We start from the raw sequence: 17,167 nt of genomic DNA, 5'->3' as shown, positions 1-17,167 counted from the left end.
TAAATATATTGAATTTGAGTTTGTAAAGATTTGAATTTATAGATATATTGAATATACATTTTTTTTAGGTAGGAAAGTAGAACTGGGCAAATTGTATAATCTCACTATAAAATATTTACAAATTATAGTATTTATTTTTATGATTTCTTAAGATGACACAAAATCTTATTCAAAATTATTCCTAATACTGGACAACTTTCCTACGCCTATAACTAGGGAAGCAGTTTTCTTACTATAGTAGACCTACCCGGTCACTGTATATGAAACATATACTTTCAGACCTGATTTCCATAACTTGAGTTTTTGAGTTTCTTCAAATAAAACAGTCCTAAAGTATGTAAAGCTAAAAACAAACAAACAAAAATGTTTAATTACCTTATATTTCTGAAGGTATTCATGAATTGCCTTGTAACCGATGGAGTTTTTAATACGCTCTTCATCCATTTGAATAACATTTTCCATGAGAGAAATCCAAGCCATGACTTCAGAAATGGCACGGCGAGAAGGCAGCTTATCCATTTGCAGCTGCCCATGTCAGATAGAAGAAGTCGCAAGTGTTAAAATTCAAACTCGATTCCTGTTAACCTAAAACTCTATTAATTCCTACTAAAGTATCAACAGAGGTAACACTTCTTAATGACATTTTTGGATATTAACCTTGTTAGAAGCTTGAAATTAAACATCAGGCAAACACTGAACATTAACGGTCCTCTTATGTTCACTTGACATCGAATACTATAAACATTGCATAAACACTACCTAATTAATCAAAACACCAGCAGGACGAAAATATTATTCTTATTTTATAGCTAGTTTTATGAGTATAAAAAAACGTAACTACAAAACATTCAACAGATGTATTTTATTAATTATCTTGTAAAATCTCTGCCTATTATGACTCAGGAATGTTACCGCAACACTACAAACTATCATTTTCTAGATTTTTGGCGCTCTCATATTTATTCCAAAGAGCATAGCCAAGTTCCTCAGTCTTTCACTAAAACATACTTAGAATCCTGAATCTTCCTTAACATATCATACATTTATGCAAATGCTTGTAATGACTGAGAGGAACAAAAGCAATCATTTAAAATATTTATGGACTGCTATGTGGGCAGAAAGAGATACAAGTTAATGTGAGATGTTTCCTGCCCTCTAGAAATGTACAGCTGCTGATTAGAAGGGATAAGACATTTATATGAAACACATCTTTACACCTTGTACACAGTGATGAATGCCCAAGAGAGATAAAGATAAAATATCTGGGAGTTCAGGGGAGAGAAGCATAATTTCCAGATAAGAGAGCTACTTCTCTTCCCCTACTTGTTGAATGTCAGCTCTATTGTAGGTAAGGTTATAGGTCTTTTACATATATTATTATTATTATTAAATCTTCATAACTACCCACTTTATGAGACAGGTATAGTTACCCATATTTTATTGATGAGAAAACAAAGAATTTAAACAGACAAGGACAGACAAGGATTCTAAAACACACACACACACATGATAAAGAAGCTCTTGGAAGACAGGGAATTTATAGATAGGGCATTTGTAGAACCGTTCACTTTTTTTTTTTTTAATTAGAGTATAGTTGATTTACAATGTTGTGTTACTTTTTGTTGAACAGCAAAGTGACTCAGTTGTACATATACATATATCCACTCTTTTTTAGATTCTTTTCCCATATAGGTCATTACAGAGTACTGAGTAGAGTTTCCTGTGCTATACCGTAGGTCCTTATTAGTTATCTATTTTATATATAATAGTGTTAATATGCAATACAATGGAAGACATAAAAGACGAGATGTCCAAGACAAAGCTGATTTAAGTTTGTGAGCAAAAGCAGATCAATGTACTTTTCCATCTAATACTGCTTACACCAATTACGACCAATTAAACCGATGATTATTTCTGTACCTGGTGGAGCTTTTCCTGTACGGTTGGAATATTTGTCAGCAGGTCAGTCCACTGGCCATCAATGTGTGACAGCTCAGAACGCAGGGCAGCTGTGTCCACTTTCTTTAGTCTAAGAAGCTGATTTCCAGTGCTCAGAACAGACGATTTCAAGGTAGATTTGGCATCCACCTCTTTGGAAAACTCCTAAAAGAAGCAGCAATGTTCAAATCAGGATTGAGTAGCCAGACCCTTCATTTAAGAAAAGAGACTACTTTATTACATAAACAAGTTTTCTTTACATCTTGAAGGGGAGTGGTGATATTAAACACTCTGGAGGAAAACAAAAGCAACGCACCCTTGCCCCAAATGAAGGCCAACATTACTTAAACACTACTTTAAAGAGGCAATGTTGAACCCTACTATTCTGCATAATTATTGAACACACAGAGTGAACACTGACAAATTCTCTATAGCTTGATTTCCTAAGTACATCCATTGACAACTGATGCCCTTTTCACCTGTAAGTCAGGCCTGAAAACAATAAAACTGAATCAAATGCTTTAGATTCTTGAGCTTACCAGAAAAGCGTTCAGATGATCACGGACCATTTCCAGTTCTTGAGGAACTGTCACAGATTGTTGAGTCCAAAATTCTAGCCTGTCTTTTGCAGACTGTAACCAGTGGGTGAGATCTGCAGATTCACTTTGATATCTGTAAGGACAGTAATAAGCCTATTAAGTAAACATCCAATTCTGACTTCGTGCTAACCCGTGTTAGTCACCAATGCTAATTTTAAAAGGAGACACAGGGCTTCCCTGGTAGCGCAGTGGTTGAGAGTCCGCCTGCCGATGCAGGGGACACGGGTTCGTGCCCCGGTCCGGGAAGATCCCACATGCCGCGGAGCGGCTGGGCCCGTGAGCCATGGCCGCTGAGCCTGGGCGTCCAGAGCCTGTGCTCCACAACGGGAGAGGCCACAAAGTGAGAGGCCCGCGTACAGCAAAATAAAAAAAAAGGAGACACAACAGAGTTGGGAGAATAATGCCCTGGGTTGACACTCTCAAATTCCCTTCTCTTAATATTCATAACTTAAGCAAGTCAGTCTCTCTGAGTTTCAGTTTTCCCATCTCTAAGTTACAAATAAAAATATCTTTCTCCTACTCCTTCACATTGAGGCTATTTAGAAAATATTTCATGATTGGGCTTCCCAGGTGGCACAGTGGTTAAGAATCTGCTTGTCAATGCAGGGGACACGGGTTCGAGCCCTAGTCTGGGAAGATCCCACGTGCTGTGGAGCAACTAAGCTTGTGTGCCACAACTACTGAGCCTGTGCTCTAGAGCCTGCGAGCCACAACTACTGAGCTCACGTGCCACAATTACTGAAGCCTGTGCACCCTAGAGCCCATGTTCTGCAACAAGGGAAGCCACCGCAGTGAGAAGCCTGCACACCACAATGAAGAGTAGTCCCCGCTCACCACAATTAGAGAAAGCCCGCGCACAGCAACGAAGACCCAACGCAGACAAAAATAAACAAAATAAAATAAATAAATAAATAAATATTTTAAACAAGAAAATTATTACATGATTGTTATTCAAAGTTCTTAGAAATAAAGGTGGCATAAAAATAAGGATTTCACTATGTAAAATCAACCCCCCACCTCTCTTGAATACCTCCCATTGCCCTCAAGAAAACCTTTACCTTCTCAAAACAAACTTTCTCTTCTTTCTCTCCTTCTAGATATACTTGACCACCCATGTACAGTCAGTAGGCAGGGGAGACAACAGCTCAAAGGTAAGAGGCGTTGCATAATGCCTGCCTCCCCGCCACATTTTTAAGTACGTGTTTATACAATTATACAAGAATCCAACTGGAAGGTTTGTGCTTGTCTTTATTTTCCAAACTCTGTGATAAGTTCCTAGAGGGACCACATCTTCGTCAACTCAGGTACCCAATAGCCTTACAAATACCCTGCAGCACTAATGTAAAAATCTGCAAAAGAGTCACTGTATTACCTGGTCCAGTGTTTCAATATTGTTTCCAATCTGTGAAGTTCCTTAGACACTTTGTTGGTGTCATTTAACCAGTGTTCTCCAAGTTGATTTAGCTGGCTTTCTAGATCTGAGCAGCTAACAGATATCAGAAGTCGTTTCCCATCATCTAGTACCTGATATAATTTGGGCTGGTATTCATTAAGGCTGGATTTCAAATGCTAAAATGATTGAAAATACTGGGTCAAAAGTTGAGATAATGCAATTTTTCTCCCCTAAAGATGGTAAGTTCTCCATAATGTTCCCATTACCTTTTAGTCAAATTTCAACTATTGGCACCCAAGTTTCATTAGAAGCTTCGAGACTTTTCATCTATATCTAAGAATATAACTTTAGGTGCACTTAAAACCGTCAAAGTATAATTATTTCAAGAATAGTGGGACGCCAACACAAAGTACAAAATACTGCTTGGTGGAGGCTAAGTTTTCAAAAGGGGCTTTCATTAAAAAAAAAAAAGACCTTTCTATGTTATATTACGAAACAAATACTTAAAGTACTTAATAAAATATTTGATTGCAAGTTTGTTTAGATGCTGTTAAAACCATGGGAAAGCTTCCAAAGGAACTGTGGCAACTTTTTACACCAAGTTGTCATTTAGACGCTGACCTGGTAGAGTGTTATCCGGTCGATAAGCCTATCTTCGCTCTCCTCCACCAAACCCACAGTCGGGATGCTGGTCTCCACCACCTCCAGCTGCCTGCTAAGCTCCCGCTGGTTCTCATCCAGATGGGACCACGTCTAGAAACACAGCATCAGTGTGTGAGCTAAACATCCTCATTAAGGAAGAGTAGTCCTCTTCGTGTGCAAATATGCATCTGACAGTCTCTTTAAAGACATGTCGGAGATGCCTGCGTTGGGGGTTTGCTTTGGGAAGCGAAAGATAGCTTTGAAGCAAGTCATCAGATGGTGACCTTGAAAAGCACTGTGAACGAGCTTTCACTTCTGCAACTAACTAGCTGTATGACCGGGGCAAGTTACTACGCTTCTCTGACCTCCCTCATTTTCAACATTAAAAAAAATGGGGATAATAATATCTTGTCCATTGTGAGGATTATATAGAATAACGTATGCAGCACACCTGGAACACAGCAGGCAGCTGAAATTCACAGTCTCATCCTTTACCGCAGTGAAAGGGACGGGTGTGTTTACTTTCCAAAGTAAGTGAACTAAATACATTACATTTGCAAATTAAAAAAAACCACACAGACATTTAAGAAATATGAATATATAGTATAGATATTCTACTAAGGAGAAATACCAAATCACTTATTCTAAGATTATAATTTTTAGGGAATTCCCTGGTGGACCAGTGGTTAGGACTCTGTGCTTCCACTGCAGGGGGCACGGGTTCAATCCCTGGTTGGGGAACTAAGATCCCACAAGCTGCACAGCGTGGCCAAAAAAAAAAAAGAAAATTATGATTTTTATTCTATTTAAAATCGGAAAATCTTTTTTTAATCATGTGAAGTCTTTTTCAATAATGTATAGCAAAAGTCAGCAGTCTTTCAGTCCGACTATCGAGGCCCCAAATATCGTCATGCCCAGTCTGAAACTGGTATTCATCTAGCTGAACTCACAGTAAGGCACAGCCTTTACCTAAATGTGGATAGGAAACACCAGGGGCACAGGCAACACACGATGCTGAGTCTGAGACACCTCCGAGGTCACAGGAGGCAAATCGCAGGAATGAAGGTGTCTTGCCTGAAGGGTCTGCTGTGCAGTAGGGAGTGTGCTGTAGGGGAGGGGTGGCATCAGGGGCTCACCTCGAGAATGTACTCCAACTCCACACCCCTCTTGTGAGCCCCTTTGAGCACGGCCGAAGCCTGCTCCATCAGGTCTGTGTGGAACTGAGTTTCCCGTAGGACCGCAAAGCTGATAACCTTCCTGAAGAGTGTTTCAGTCAAGATCATATGAGACTCCAGGCCCTGAAAGTACTCCTGCAATTTGTCAGATAGAAAGAGGTCAGCAACTCATTCATTTACTACCTTACAATAAAAATTGCTTCAAACCTGGAAGCTGATGGAACTTGGCTAATATATGGGTGATAGTGGTCCTCCCCTGCTGGCCTCCACTTACCCAGGCACTCACCACTTCCTGCAGAGACGGGGGTGGGGTGGGGTGGGATGGAGGTCCAGCCTCCTAACTGGCCTCTCCTGGCCCCCCACTCAAAGCACCTACACTGTGCTGTGCTGCAGGTACTCTGTCCCCAAAACAGAGCCCTTCAGAGGCGACCTGCTGCCGAAACACTCGTCCGCCCTCTCCACTCCTCCTGGTACCATCTGGGTGGACACTTGCTTCCTCCACCACAGACACTGGCCTCCTTTGTCCCTGGGACACATAAGAGGCCGCTCCCCACCTTCAGCCTCTGCCTGCCCTCTACCTCCTGCCGTGTCCTCACTTGACACATTCACAATTTTTCTTCCTCCAGGGCTGGGCTTGAGCTCTACTCTTTTGTACTTAATACTCATGGCCAAGCACAGCTGGACACACACCAACTGGCATTCATATTTTTAAATTTCCCTCAGAACATACCTACACACAGCAGAACTGCAGGCCTTGCACAACCCTACAAATGTGTTTTAAAATATTACTTTCTATACATAAAAATCCCCAGAAGGTGGGGAGAAGGTTATCCCATTTCCTGTTCCCAGCACCACGGATGAAACTAAAGGACCAGGAATCGTTAACACCAGCTAACACTGAGTGTGTACTACGTGCCAGGTGCCCTATGAACACTTTCGTTGACTCCTCCTAACAACCCCTTAAGATAGGTAGTTTTATTTCCCACTTTACAGACTCTGCGCTACTCAGTCTAATGCAACATGCCCAAGGTCACACAGAGCTCTCCCTCAGAAAATGGTCTGGTCAGGAGAAGCTAGAACCATTATCTTCAACTGACAATTATTATATCATAGAATCTTAAAGCTGGAAGAGAACTTGGAAGTCATTTAGCCCAATGTTCACAGAAAGCTGATATTCCTATTACAGCCCCGTCTCCCCCTGACAGCCCTGGATGGACTTCTCATGGTCAGGAGGGGGTCTGTTCAATGGCAGCCTGCTCCTTTTACAGTTCTTCATCTACTGAGCTTTATTTCTCTGTTATTTATACTCATTGATCCCAGTTTCCCCTCTGGAATAACTCAGGATGATATTTTATTGCTGTGGTCAAAGATTTGAGAAGAACCAGCTGTGAACTTTAAAGCAATGTTTTCAAAGCCAAATGATAAGGCTTTAATAAATCACGAAGTTTTGGACAAAAACCTCTGGGAAAAGTAGCAACAAGTACAATTCTCCACGCCGCCCCCCACCCCCCAACTCTACCTTCATAAGCCACCAAAGAGCTACGTAATGGTAGAATGATAATCATCTGTAATCTTAGGGAATTTTTAAAGTTTCCTCATAAGAAATTTCCACTATCTGGGAGGCTGAGTCTCTGAACTGGCAAAAATGTTATTTTTGTAATATTACTAATGATGCAATTTGTGTGTGTGTGTGTGCATTAAACAGGCATTCCTTCACTAAGGAGCAGTGTCTAACCTGAACTTGGTTACGGTACACACTGATGGAACACTCTCAGGCTTCCCCAGTTTGGTTATATAGTAAAAGCACTTGCCGTCCCCAGGAAGAAACTCCTGAGGCCCACGGTAACCAGAGGCGCATGTACTTAAGGACCAGAAGAGCAAAGTGATGCATGTACCAGACATAAAGCCAGTCCAGAGCTGAGTGGGCAGCTCTGCATTCCCAGAGCAGAGTGGGGAGTTCTCGGCCAGGACAAGGGAGAGCAGAGAGAACACCTAGGACTAGATGAACACATGGGCGTGAGGGATGCAAAGGAAAAGGGCAGAGTTAAGAATGAAGCTGGGCTCCTTTGAAGAGAGTCCCTGGGTTTCCTGTCCACTGCAGTTTACGAAGGAGAAAGCATGGCTGACTGATCATTAAAATTACTGGTATGGTTGGTTTCTTTGTTCACCTACAGAATTATAGGAATATATACTCTCTAATTTTTCTGGGCTATTGAGTGCCAGTGGGCTTGAATATACATTTGTTGACCATTTTAAAGAGTAACTTATATGAGTAGAAACTCATAAACGACTGATAATGTTAGGTTTTACTAAATATATGTCAGTGAGTGAGAATGTGCTTTCAAAACTACATTTTCTTTCTCTCTGTTTTTTTTTTTTTACCTTATGTTTGTCAAGTAGTTGTTGGATGTCTTCTTTGGAAGACACGGTAATTTTCTGGTCTCCTGCCATCTTCTCGCGTCCGGTCTCCAGCAGGTCAGCCAGATCTTGCAGGGCCCTTTCATACTGACCCTTCAGTGCAAGATTCTGGTTCAGACCGCCCCGCCGGGAGCCAGTGGTCATCATCAGCTCATCGTACATGTCCTAAGAAACAGACAGATACTCACGCTCAATTCAAACCTACCTCTTCATGAGGTACGTTTAACACCTGTGCTCACAGGATGTCAATAGTTTCCATGGGGTTAAAATGCTGAAAAATTGTTCTTGTGGCTGAGGGAAATGTCATAGAGAATGTAGTTTTAAGTTTTATCATGCTCTCAAATTTTCTAATTTTAGAGTAACTGAATAGAGCATCCTCAACATTTGGTCTGCTAAGTAATAATCAGATTTGGGACTATTCCTTAAATAAAGAGCTACAGAAACAGAGGAGTTTAATGTGAGCAGAAAGCCTTTAAAACTTAAAAAGGCAATGTTTTTGCCAAATGTGGTGGGGTAAATAAATAACTATTTAAGCAGGAAAGACATTTTAGCGGACGATGATACACCAAATACAAAATTTATTTGAGCCATATGGACCTGATTAACGTATCATATTAAGGTTTAGCAGGCCAAAATGCCTCAATCTGGAAAAGTTCAACTTTAATGCCTATTTACAGCTATGACGCTTGACTCTTACACCTGACATTTAAGTACTGTCGGAAAACTGTCTAAAAAGGACAGAGTCGGGGCCATGGGCTCATCACATGATGAAATGTTAGATAATGGAATGAGATAGTTGAAATAAAAATGTTCTTTTTAAAATAAGAGGTATTTTATTTTCTCAAAAGTAAGAACTTGTGACCCTGTATTGGACTCATACTACTAATCCCTCAATGGTTCTGTAATAAGGCGTGTGTGCAGAGAAAACCTGACACACGCACATATTTTTTCTTAATATAACTTAACTGTGTTGCCTTTCAGATGCTACACTTTGCTGGTTTACTATCCCAGTATCTTCCTACCAACCTGAGATCAGATTCTTGCCTAAGTGCCAGATTTAGAAAAACACTAATCCAAAGTGTTAATTCTCTACTCCTGAAAGATGCCAGGGAGTCTGTTTGGATTTCAGCTACCTTTAATTTTTTGTTGTTGTTCTGGAATTAAAACAATGTCTCTTTTCCATTCAAACGTGTATGAAATATAAACTATAATTTTCAACTTGAGAAAATACACTTTCTAAAAGTATTAGCTTAAGTATTTTTTCCTTAAAATTTTTTTGGGTGTAGTACAATACAGGGTAGATAGCCTTTTTTTAACGTTTCTAGGTAGGATTGCCAGTTATTAGATTTTCTACAGCAGAAAATAATATGCCACAACTAAACTATGCTATAATGCTTAGCCATCGGAATAATAATAATGTCAGAAAAATCTTCAAAGCATGAGAATACAAGAAAATAGAAGAGTTAAAAAATTGGACACAAGGGTCCTCCAACAAATGCACACAGACCACCCTGCAGTAAATCTCAAAATATGTCAATTTATTTTATTGTACTAAATACGATAAAAGTTTCAGAAAATGTTCTAAGAGTTACTTGGAAGAAACATTGGGCCTAAATGACATGAACTTTATAGAGAAAGCCTGAAAAAATAGAGAAAATACCGTTTTCTTGCCTTCCAGTTAGGATGTACCATTGAAGCTGAATGCCATTGGAAGAAAACGGTACCTGGAGCTTGGAGAGTGCACCATTGAAGCTGAATGCCACTGGAAGAAAACGGTACCTGGAGCTTGGAGAGTGTACCACTGAAGCTGAATGCCACTGGAAGAAAACGGTACCTGGAGCTTGGAGAGTGTACCATTGAAGCTGAATGCCACTGGAAGAAAACGGTACCTGGAGCTTGGAGAGTGTACCATTGAAGCTGAATGCCACTGGAAGAAAACGGTACCTGGAGCTTGGAGAGTTCTTGCACCCAGGGCTGCTCAATCTGCAGCTTGTCACCACGCCTCTTCAACTCAGTGATTCCCGCGTCCAATTCCTTTAGCCCATCTTCAGCCTGCTGTATTGCCTATGTAAGATTTATGACATTTTATTAAAACTCCCATAAGCAATTTGCCATGCAAAGTCTGATTATCGTGTCTCCTTATTTGTTCCTCTCTTCTCCACCTAAAACATTTTCCATGCAACATAAAAATGATGGTCCCCTATTAAACAGAAAAGTGAAGAAGGCCCTTTATTATACTACAGATCAGATATTTTAAAGGTAAGGATGTTGGGGCTTCCCTGGTGGCGCAGTGGTTGACAATCTGCCTGCTAATGCAGGGGACACGGGTTCGAGCCCTGGTCTCGGAAGATCCCACATGCCGCGGAGCTACTAAGCCTGTGAGCCACAACTACTGAGCCTGCGCGTCTGGAGCCTGTGCTCCGCAACGGGAGAGGCCGCGATAGTGAGAGGCCCGCGCACCGCGATGAAGAGTGGCCCCCGCTCGCCACAACTAGAGAATGCCCTCACACAGAAACGAAGACCCTACACAGCAATAATTAATTAATTAATTAATAAACTCCTACCCCCAACATCTTCTAAAAAAATAAATTAAAAAAAAAAAGGTAAGGAGGTTGGAAGGGCTTAGCATGGAGGGTTGGGAGAACAATGGCTTCCTTGAACAAGTAAGGGAAATGGTGAATAGCACCCTGAAGAAGAAGCATGATTTTAGGACGTCTTTAGAAAAAGGTATTTGCCTAGATGTTCTAGGGGATCGTGTTCTGGTTTTCTGAAATGCAGTTTTGAGCATCTTTGAAGCGAGATGCAGCGAGGAAAGAGGAAACTATGCTACAGCATGGTCAGAGAGAGCTTACTCCATTGTGAAATGGGAGGGCAAGCGATCAGGTATGAAAGTGACAGCTAGCGCTGAGCCTTGCCTTCCCAGGGTGAGGTCTACAGAAGCAGGACAAGGCATCAACCTGGCCTTCAAGGAGCTTCCAGTCTGCTCAGGAAGCCTGAGTAAACAGAAGAAAGGGAAACAAGGCTGAATACAGTTATGTACTAAGCTTGCTGCAGCTCATCCCTGTTAGAGGACTTCGGAGCAGGGAGACACCAGTGAATCCTGGAGCAGTCGAGGAAGGCTTTTGGAAGAAAAGCAACCTCAGTTGCCCTGATGAAAAGAATATGGACTCCAAGTGGCAGATGAAACACACGTGTCTTATTTTCTCTTTCCTGAGTCCCCACTAAAACCACTGCCAATATTTTGTTTGCTTGTTTTCTGGGGTGTTTTTCCTTCATAAATCTACAAGGGCAAAGAAATAGGAAAGAGGGTAATACCAACAAAATTTTGCCAGCTGAAAATCAGAAGGATACACGGGAATTGACTTAGGAAAGCTGAGAAAGCTGAATCCTAAGCTAAATTAAAGCAACAGGAAATTAAAGCAACGACCAAATTAAAGCAACAGGAATCTCCGGAACCCGGGGCAACATGGGGTGGGTGCTAAATAAGGAGGGTTGGTGGAAAGCTGCTTAAAGAGCACCTCGATTCCCAGATCCCCTTCCTCATTCCACACTGGCTCTTCCCTTCCTTGGCGAAAGACTGAAAGTTCATTCCTGGAGAAGGTAAAACAGATGTCTCTGGACTGAGGGGCACCAGGCACAGTTGTGGGCTCGAGTCCTTGACTGAAAACAAGGGGATAAAGTGACAACACCCACTGAATGCTGAATGTGGATCCCCTACGTCTCCTAGAGTGCTGAAGCCTTGTTTCTACTCTCCAGACAGAAGGCGGTGGGCGGGAGAATATGAAAAGACCAACAGAAAAGACCTAAAAAGTTTGACACAAGGATTCTCCAATAGCCCACACAGATCATCCTTCCATAAATCTCAAAATTGTCAAGCCCCATCCATTCATGAAGTTCCCATTCAGTCTCTCATCCTAAATGTGAAGAGACAACAAAGCATTTCCAAATAGCTGAGAAAAGCCTCTAACATGAAAGACGGAGACCAAAATAGGCAAACAAATTAAAAGCAACCTGGAGGGGAATAGATTATACAGGAAAAACCAACAAATAAAAAACTCCCCCCAAGTCCCCCCAAAACGCTTTCAAGCCCCAAATCACTAATATACCAGAGAGATTATAAAAGACAATCCATCTATTTGAAAAAGAACAGGATACTACCCAAAAGTGGACACTACTTCCCAGTCTCTGAGAAGATGGAATGCATGAGAGCAGATATGCAGAAGTCAACAGAAAAGTTTAGAGTTGAAACTGAGGAAGTTTCCAGAAAGCAGAGCAAAAAGACAAAGAGAGACATGTCCCTCGATAAGAAAGTTAGAGGATTGGACCAGAACATCCAGCATCTGCCTAAAAGGAGTTTCAGAAAGGGAGACAGATAAAATAGAGGGATGAAAACTATTTAAATAACTCTTAGAAAATGTTCCAGAATAGAAAGATGAGAGCTGCCAGATCAAAAGAGCCCACTGAGCCCCCAGCCAAGTGGATGAAACAGACCATCCCCAAGGCATGTCACTGTGAAATTTCAGAACACTGAGACCTTCGGGAATTAGAACAATTTTCAATTCCTCAAGCCAACACTGGAAGCTAGAAAACAATGGAGCAAAAGCCTCCAAACTCTGTAAAGAACTGACCAAGGATTGTATAAAGAGCCTGGCTATGAGCAGTATGTGAGCATATGACTGGAACATTTTCAGACATGCAAAACACTGAAAACTATATGTAGCACGCATCCTTTCTTAGTAAGGATGCGCACTAAGGAAACAAGGAAGCAATACAGTAAAGAGAAAGACCTGAAGCTCAGGAAAGAGAAGACCCAGCAGAAGGGAGAAGTGAAAGAAATTCTCAGAACGGTAGTAAAGGGAGACTGAAGAAGACAGCTGTGCAACAGGCTTATGGGGCAACAGGTCTGTTCTAGGTCAGAATGACATGACTCAAAAGATGAATATATCCCCATGCTTCTGCTACTGTTACCTCTTTAACCCAAGGAGGGTAGGGATGGGATTAGCACTTTTTGAGTTGCTTTCCATTTATTCAGCGAAATCAGGAGTAATTTATTTTTATCTTTGGGATTTACATTGGTTGTATTGGTCAATAGTCAGTAAAAGTGTTACTTGTGATCACACGTATCCTAAATTTCACATTAGAAATTCAAGGCAAAGCACTCTTATGGCTGCTCAAATTCTGTTTGGGATTGGGTACATTATAAGCCAAAAATAAAAAATAGAAAGGGGTCCTTTCAAGTAGAAGTCATGACGCAGAAGAATGATTTTCAATTTGGGAAGAATGAGGGATCTCTGTTAAAAAACAGATGAAATTAGGGTGCAGAAAGATACATATTCAAATATAATTTTGCAAACTGTTTTAGATGGTCAGAGAGGGAGAGAGATCTAGATATCTCATCCTATAGGGAAGTATTTGAGGTGGTCTGTATTTCAGGTGATTCCCTATGGCCTCTACCCACAGAACCATTAGAGGTCTACTGAAACTAGGGTATGCAATTCTATTAAAGCACACATTTTCATCATTACTTAGTTTATGAAATGGGATGTTCTGCGTAACATCCTTCCCATGGCCTCCCTCCTCCTGAGCTGTCATGTCAAGCACCAGATGCAGGAGTTGGCACTGACACTTATCCTCACCACCAAACATCCCTAGTGACTTTCCACTGCCAGTGGTCTCCAAGGTACTCACCCAAAAGTACCCAAAAGTGTTTAAGATGATCGATGAGAATGAAACACTGTGTTTTTCCTTTATATACAACCACATGCATTTTTAATTTTCAGTTGTGTGTATGCTTTATAACACAGTACCTGCTTATAATTTATAAATAAGTAAATACACATACATTTGTGGTGTGTGCTTATTGTTTTAACCAATGAAGTGCGCAAGCGATAAAGTTGACCACTCGTTTGTAGAACAAAGTCCAAATTCTCTGACATGCAACAGGCTCTGTAAGTTGCTTCAAATTTCCTCTTTGAACCCTACTTCCCCTCAATCACCTTTGTTCATTGTTCAGTTCAGTCAAACAGGATTACTTGCTTTTCTCCCGAAGTGCCCTGAATGGTCTAACATTTATGCCTTTGTTCTTGCTGTTCTCTTTACTAGAACACCTTTCTTCCCAGTCTCTGTGTGTCCAAACTTCTAAGTCCAGTTCGAATTTCCCTTTACAAAATTTTCCCTAATCCTACCACCGCTGAAGGTAATCTCCCAGCTTCTAAACATCCATAGTGCTTCATGTGTAATGCTACCAGGACGGTCTGACTCCCTGTCGAGTGTCACTGAGGTTCATGTCTAATCTCGTTGTTAGGTGGCAAACACCTTCAGGTCAGCATCTGTCACTAACACCTTTTCCTCTCTCACATTTCCTGGTTACACACAGAAGTAAGTGACAGAGTCAATGTAATCTGTAAACCTGGTACTTAAAAACAAAATAGATGACAAACAAAAATGCTACAGTAAGCCATTAATATTCCAAAGAATATGTGGAATTTCACAGTAAATCAGATCTACTCATCGCACTTGCTCTTATGGAAAAAGGCGGCTGTAAATACCTCTATTTGCTCTGCCACAGGCTGTTCAAACACATTTGCCAGTTTCTGCAGAATGATGTATTTGTGGTCAGCCAGTGATGCAAACAGCACCTTCAGATCATTCTAAGGAGGAAAGCAACAGGAAGGCTTAACATGTGTAACAGGAAATTCAAAATGCCTGTAAATATAACACACATTCTTAGAAATAATATACAGGGGTAGGAATTTAATTGTTTCCAGAAGAAACAATATTATCTTATGGGAAAGTAAAAGGAACTGGTAACAATTTATACAAGTGCTAAAAAATTTACACCAAGTGCTAGAATTTGTTATACAAAGCATTTCCAACACAACACAGATGGAGACGAAGTACACAAATAAAAAGCAATATTGGTCACCCAAATGTTCTTGTTATTCCTGTAATAAAGGAGCACATTTAAACATTGCAGCAGAAATATGACACGAAGGACTTCTAGCTAGTAAAACAACCTGGAGGTGGTGTTGTGTTTGGGGGAAAAATATTATTCTTAAGAATAATTATGATCCTTTTCTTCCTCTCTCCTCTCCTTCCCTCTCTCCCTCACTTCCTTCTTTCTCTTATTTTCAAAGAATTTGCACAAGCTTATAAAAAGCCATCCAGAAGTTTAGAAGATAAACATTATTCACAGTGACCAACGACATATGAAAAGACAACACAAAAAAATCTTAGCTAAGCCTATTCCTAAACGTTACTCATTTAAATGTCCAAATATACTTATATTGAGTTAACTTTGTACAGAAAGGAGATCACTCTCAGACTTTTTGACACTCAATTCTAAAAGGAATAATGAACTAGAACAAAGCTTGAATTATAACATTTTTAATTTTTCTCCTGAAATATCAACAAGTAAGCTCTATTTCTTATTAGTTAGAAACTGCTGTGATGGGCTGGTTGCTCATCATAGGCTGAAGTCTGACTTATCACATTCTCTTCAGCGGGAGCTGATCACATGTGTGTATGGTACCAAGATGCAAAAATTCTGACTGTCTCATGAGTAGAAGGATAATCACACCAAAGAAGAAAAGAAGTCTTTAAGGATGTATGGCAGCATTATAACACAAAATACGAGGCTGAAGGAAAAGAGTAGGTGTATTATGCAGTTTAAAAAGAAAAGAAGAAATAGAACTGAACGTGAGATTTAGAGAAAAGCATACGGTCCTAAGAGGCAGTAGCTGCCACTAACCAAAACCCAAACCAATCTGCAAGCCTAGCTGCAGACTAGACGAGAAATTATAAGAACAGCACTGGAAAAACGATGCCAGAAACAAGGGTTCTGCTTATGAGTTATGATAATGCTTGTGTCATCAGCTGTGCTCAGGGTAAGGCCACGTGGGCCATTAGAACCATGATACATTTATCTGTTTATATGCATAAGAAAAGAGGTTCCCATTCATTTGAACAGATTCAAAAGAAGTAAAGTCCTTATTACCTACATGTATTTAGAAAAACATTAGTTCCGTTAATCTAAATGAGTAGATAAGTATAAAGGTGGGTTAGAAATGAAGAGGGTATATGTATTTCCTGTATATCATCTTTACATTTTTAATAGCACATTTTCTAGATTAATCATATTCTACTCCAGGTAATAGAGCACAGAGTTCACATTTCTAGAAGCTGCACTAATTACTAGACGAGACTAGCCAAGAAGAAAGTAAAGCAGAGAATATGACTGATTTAAAAATTACTAAATAAAGGACTTTAAGAGGTGCTTATAACCATATGGATGTTGGTATTTTCTTAAGAATGAAAATCCAAAGGCTCTAACCATTTCTTAATACCACACTGTGATACAGCAGGGTATTTAAGGTATCTATATACTACACACATAACAGACATCACAATTTTTTTCTTACAGTTACTGGAATTACTTGTAGGGCATAAAGAGGTGGGCTTCTAGCTGTCTGAGAAACAGGAAGCTTCAAGTTTTAAAATCATTTGTGTTGCCCTGCTCATTCAGTAAGAAATTCTTTCATTTTTTACTTTTTAAATAGAATATTCAACTATAAAAATGTCTAGGAAATTTATTTGGGTTTAAGTCTATGAATAGAAGTTTTAAAAATACAGAATAGGTGATAATTAACTTGTGATTCCATGTAGATAACATACTTCTACATAACATCTACCCATGTTGGGTATAGGATAACGTTAACATCTGGCAAAAGCTAATACTCAAAAGTTAACTGGGAGCTTCCCTGGTGGCACAGTGGTTGAGAGTCCGCCTGCCGATGCAGGGGACGCGGGTTCGTGCCCAGGTCCAGGAAGATCCCACATGCCACGGAGCGGTTGGGCCCGTGAGCCGTGGCCGCTGAGCCTGCGCGTCCAGAGCCTGTGCTCCACAACGGGAGAGGCCACGACAGTGAGAGGCCCGCGTACCGCAAAAAAAAAAAAAAAAAAAAAAAGTTAACTGTAAAATGAAGGCCACCATTCCAATAAGC

The 17,167-nt window shown here is 40.5% G+C and overlaps 1 protein-coding gene across 5 annotated transcripts in view; it reads right to left on the bottom strand.

The window, feature by feature from the left end:
• SYNE1 (spectrin repeat containing nuclear envelope protein 1) overlaps positions 1-17,167 on the bottom strand; it is a 464,341-nt gene that overhangs the window by 119,551 nt on the left and 327,623 nt on the right. For all 5 annotated transcript variants that reach the window (XM_082855887.1, XM_082855882.1, XM_082855883.1 and 2 more), the window contains 9 exons: positions 14,714-14,815; positions 10,110-10,229; positions 8,130-8,330; positions 5,709-5,882; positions 4,552-4,683; positions 3,910-4,106; positions 2,478-2,610; positions 1,921-2,103; positions 376-525 (listed from right to left, as the gene is read on the bottom strand). In XM_082855887.1, coding sequence (XP_082712013.1) covers positions 376-525; positions 1,921-2,103; positions 2,478-2,610; positions 3,910-4,106; positions 4,552-4,683; positions 5,709-5,882; positions 8,130-8,330; positions 10,110-10,229; positions 14,714-14,815 — 1,392 coding nt within the window. The remainder of the gene's footprint in view (positions 1-375; positions 526-1,920; positions 2,104-2,477; positions 2,611-3,909; positions 4,107-4,551; positions 4,684-5,708; positions 5,883-8,129; positions 8,331-10,109; positions 10,230-14,713; positions 14,816-17,167) is intronic.

This window comes from Leucopleurus acutus, assembly GCF_964270905.1.
Source record: "Leucopleurus acutus genome assembly, chromosome: 15".
Taxonomy (NCBI): Eukaryota; Metazoa; Chordata; class Mammalia; order Artiodactyla; family Delphinidae; genus Leucopleurus; species Leucopleurus acutus.
This window is presented reverse-complemented; position numbering and strand designations above follow the sequence as displayed.